We start from the raw sequence: 4,987 nt of genomic DNA, 5'->3' as shown, positions 1-4,987 counted from the left end.
CGATGTAAGAATTAATGAAGGTTTGAATAAGTGTGGTGGTAATATAAGCAGAGTCCTAAGAAAAGGTAAGAAATTTTCTTCTGCTGACTGATAAACCTACTAATAGTGTGGAAAATATGAAGAGTGAGTTGCATTCACATATTTCCTTTTCCTCACTATATCAAAGTCAGAAATTCAACACATCTTTCTTATTCCACACTCAAAGCTCCAAGGTTCAATGGTCAATTATCACATGATCACACAACAGTTAATAACTGCCAGAATACACACATAGTAAGAATTTTGGACTCATATGTACCACTTCACTGTTATTTTAATAGGTCTGTCATTTCCTATCCCCTTGCAGGCTGAAAATACTTCAAAGATTGAACTAGTTGTCCATTTGGAATTTTTTTCAGTGATTCCATATTTTCAGAGATTCAAATTTAAAACTTGTAAAAGGTACATTTAAAATCAAATAACATTCATATTATTCCCAGTTTAAATAAAAGCAAATAATGTAATGAAATTCTCAGAGAAACCACATGAATTTTATTGAAATAAAAATTTAAAGACAAACTCCTAGAACCTAATTTTTTATCCTGAAACATTTAAACACAAAAGATACACATATTAAGTTGCTACAAATATGTAGGCATTACACAATGCACATAATGAAGTCATAAAACAGTTTATACTGCTTTACTATAAATAAATGGAAACTATCAGTTTTTCAAACCCAGATAACAAAGCAGTAACTATCACATTTTAATTTTTTATCATTACATTTTATATTTCTAATATGGATTGGAAAACAGTATTTCTTTCTAATGGCTGGATTTCAAAATCTGTGAGTTTTTTTAAAAAGGCAATTCACTCTTTTTGTTTCTTTTAATTAAAAACAACCAAGAAAGTTTTTACAGAGAGAAATCTAATGATGCCCTAAAGAATCACTAATAGTTAAAAATAAAAGTGTATAATACCTGAAAATATCAATTCTAAGGCAATGTGAGGTTGTATCAGACATATAAATATAAAAATGACTTGATGGTAAACATATAAAAAGCCATTAAAAACGTCACATAAGAATAATGGACAAAGTTGTGAAGGCTGAAGTTTTGGCCCTATAACCTTAAAAATTTCTTTTCCTTTTCTAAGCTATTTTAATTTCTTTAATAATAGCTCAAGTTTTAATTTAGAAATCGTTCTCTATTATGAAATTGAACTCTTATAGGCAGAGCACATTTGTAGAAAAAGTACAACAGTAACAAAATTGCCACAAAATCTGTGCCCCCAAATTCACTTACAATAATCCCAAGGAGTACTTTAATTAAGAGAATTATACCAGATAGTAGTGGGAATTTTTCAACTATTCTGATGCCTATGATTTTTGTGCATTTCCTATGTATATAATAGTCTTGCCAGTTCTCTAAATAATATTAGTTTTTAAAAGTAAAATTGCCTAAAGATCAGAGCCCAAAAGGGAAAAACCATGAAGCATAATATATTTAATCAAGTAAAATAGTAGATGTCATTTGAACACTTGTATTATGTACATGAATTATGGATCATGTTGCTTATTCCAGATCAGGCATCTATGAGGTTTACTGTAGATGGATATAAGCCATGTTATGTACAAAGATATTTAAACTTCTTCAATTTTCTGTAGACTTCAAAGTATGTCTTTTATAAACAAAACAGGACAAGGTAAATCTGGCATGCATGTATTACAGAATTAGCAAAATATTAAATCAGCATGAAATAACATGGTGAAGAATTGAAGATATAAGAATATTTTTTAAAAAATGAAGTCACACATAGTTCTACACATGCAAGAAGATACTGTATAATGAACTGTTCCAGTTCACATGGTTTTACTCCAACTTAATCCTTCCCCATACTGCTTTCCTGTTTAATGCCAAAGGAATATTTAAGAACATGATGACATAGTTCACATTTTTTAGACATCACTTAGTCTATAAACATTTGTATATCAGTCAGTTTTTAAAGAAAAATTGTAGCATGTACTGGTATTTTTTACCTGTTATGTCCATCGTTGATTATATGTTATCTTTAAAAAAGAATCACAGAGTACTGGGGTATGCATCACTCTCTTTCTCTAATTGTTACCTTTCATAATCTACAATTTGCTATGACTTATGAAGACGAAATGTACATCTGGAGGTGGGTTAAATGAAATCAACCAACAAGGATGATCTTGGAAGTAAGCTTCTGAAATCCATTAATAATGTCTACCAACTCAGATAACAATGCTGTTCTTTTTTTTAAACTTTCATCAAAATTGTGCAAGAGTATAAACTTTTTGTTCATAGATTTGTATGGAGGCACCTCCATTTTGCTGGGGTATCACATCTTCTCCACAGGACCATGACAGGCCTGTTTCTATTCTTCATGTATATTCTTTTATTTTATTCATTTTCCTTTCTTAAAAAAATCAATAAGCTTTAAGTATCCTCTGGCTGCCACAGTTTCCAAATTCAATGCAGTAGTAGTTTAAAACACAGCAAGCTGAGCACTCCCTTTTCTTTCTAAAGCATGACAGTGAAGGACATTCTCTCCAGTCAGAAGATGCCAGTACAGTGCCCAAGTAGAGGCTTTCAGGAACTCAAAAGGCTCCAAATCCAGAGTCAAGAACCTCAGCAATATCACATAACGAGCCCTGGTTGGAAGGGAGATAATATTGTTTGTCTCAGAAGTTTTTAAACTGTTTCTCATCTGGTAGTTTTCTCTCTGGATTTCTTTGTGGCTGTTATTGTCACTTTTGACAATGTACTTTCAAAAATCCAAAGGCCGAATCATCATAGTTGTGGAACGTAAGGAGTAGCTGGGCCCTTTGAAATAGTGCCACTTTATTCCATTCAGCTTTCCGTGATTTTGTCCAGCAGTATAGAACATCCCATTCAGATTGGAGGGTCCACAAGCATCAAACCACCAGCCTGAAAAAAATTAGTTAATAATGAAAGAGAAGTAGAAGAGACCAGTACAGGTAAGTTGAACATTTGGAAGCTACAGGCATGAATCGACAGAGAACTTTTTCATATTTGTTATCATAATTTGCAAATAGGAAGCATTCAGTAAGCATGTGGCTAATTGCAGAATTGTTCCTAATGACATTGATTTAGGATATATATGACCAGTCAGTCATTAAAAAAATGAAAAACAGTTCTCTGTGAGACTTTGTGGAGTCTGACTTCCCATGGAAATTGGGAGACTCTTCAGGACTCTAAGGAACAACCCAAGTCGAGTTGGGTGCTGATGGCTCATGTCTGTAATCTTAGCCATTCAGAAGGCTCAGATCTGAGGACTCTGATTGGAAACAAGCTTGAGCAGGAAAACCTGTGAGACCCTTATCTCCAGTTAACCATGAAATAAATGGAAGTGGAACTGTGGTTTAAGTGGTAGAACACTAGCCTTGAACAAAAGAATCTAAGGAATATACGCAGGCCCTGAGCTCAAGTTGCAAGAATCACACACACACACGCACACACACACACACACACACACACACACAATCTAAGTCAGGATAGCATTGAAAATAAGACAAGAACAATGCAGATACTCATGTGATGCTTCCTACCATTAGCCTTGTTACTGAGAATAGAATAATTATTAGTGAAAAAGTCCAGAAGCTTAGATACTTCCATATAGGAAAGAAACAATGATAGTTTCCTTTGGCTTTGAGAATTTGTCAAGAACTGGGCCTAACCTACTTCTAAAATAAATTGGTCATTGCTATTAGACTATAGTGCTCATTTTAGTTACTCTTTTCTCTATAATGTATAGCCATACAGGAAAAGTTTGGTATTAGTAGTTCACAAATAGCTATATTTTGTCTACAACTGCTAAACTTTTTTCTAAGTTTAGGAAAAGGAAAACAAACAGCTTAATGAGTAACATGAAAATCCTGGGTTTGCATAATGATAAAGATAATTGTATAACTTGGATTTGTTTCTTTTAATGAATTAAAGTCTAGGGATTTTTTTCAGATAGAACATACCACTTTTCTCTCTCTCCTCAAGTAACACTACTGAACTCTTTAGGGAGAGATTTATTCCAGAGACATTCTGGCATATTTTTATTTGGACATGGTTGACTTCCTTTTGATTACAGAGCTATACCTAAGGGACTAATAGCCAAAGAAAGAGAAAACTGTGCAGTTGATGTTTGACTGTAACATGAGCATCATCTTGCAGAACTTAGGAAAAGTTAAACAGAGAAAAGCTAGTTCACATTTTTCAACATTGGGAGAAGAGTATAACTGCTTTGTGTTTATAAGGTCACATTAGATACTTAATTAGTGGCATTGATCACCAGCTCATAGTGGGAGAAGTAAGGTACATTGTAATAGATTTTGAGAGATGCTGTGAGGATCAGTGGCTGGATCTGGGGTTTTAACTCAAGGCCTAGCCGCTATCCTTGATTTTCTTTTGCTTGAGGCTAGCACTGTGCCATTTGAGCTACAGCTCTACTTTAGTCTTTTTGGTAATTTTATTGGAGGTAATTTTCACAGACTTTCCTGCCCAGGCTGGCTTTGACCCTCCTTCCACAGATCTCATCTTCTTGAGGAGCTGGGATTACAGGCGTGAGCTAGTGGCACCCAGCTGCTCTTATCTTTTCACATTTCTCCTGTGTTGTTGAGGCACTGTTCCTTCACAGTGTTGAATTTGTGATTCACATGAGCAAATCTTTCATGTGTTTCCATATCCTTCATTCACAGAAGCAAATTTATTTACTTTATTAATAAGCACAGTGAAGATTCATAGAATGCTCATCATCATCACATTTGGACACTAAGAATAATTTGTGTTATACCCAGTTTATAAAAGGTCACAAGTGGGCACTTGTATATGTCTAGGATAATTTTAGCAGATGCGCAGAATAGCTCAATAGCTATTTACATATGACCACATAAGATGATGCTATGTGAAATGAACTCCAAGACATGGACACAAGAGGTTTTCCTTTGTTTTTTTTTTTTTTTTTTTTT

The 4,987-nt window shown here is 33.9% G+C and overlaps 1 protein-coding gene across 2 annotated transcripts in view; it reads right to left on the bottom strand.

The window, feature by feature from the left end:
- Positions 1-1,914: 1,914 nt before the first annotated feature.
- Positions 1,915-4,987, bottom strand: part of Angpt1 (angiopoietin 1) — a 222,895-nt gene continuing 219,822 nt past the window's right edge. For both annotated transcript variants that reach the window (XM_013012411.1, XM_013012412.1), the window contains exon 9: positions 1,915-2,936. In XM_013012411.1, the coding sequence (XP_012867865.1) occupies positions 2,776-2,936 (161 nt within the window). In that variant the 3' untranslated portion in view covers positions 1,915-2,775. The remainder of the gene's footprint in view (positions 2,937-4,987) is intronic.

This window comes from Dipodomys ordii, unplaced genomic scaffold (assembly GCF_000151885.1).
Source record: "Dipodomys ordii isolate 6190 unplaced genomic scaffold, Dord_2.0 Scaffold17, whole genome shotgun sequence".
Taxonomy (NCBI): Eukaryota; Metazoa; Chordata; class Mammalia; order Rodentia; family Heteromyidae; genus Dipodomys; species Dipodomys ordii.
The sequence above is the reverse complement of the archived record's forward strand: the minus strand, read 5'-3'. Positions and strand labels throughout refer to the sequence as shown.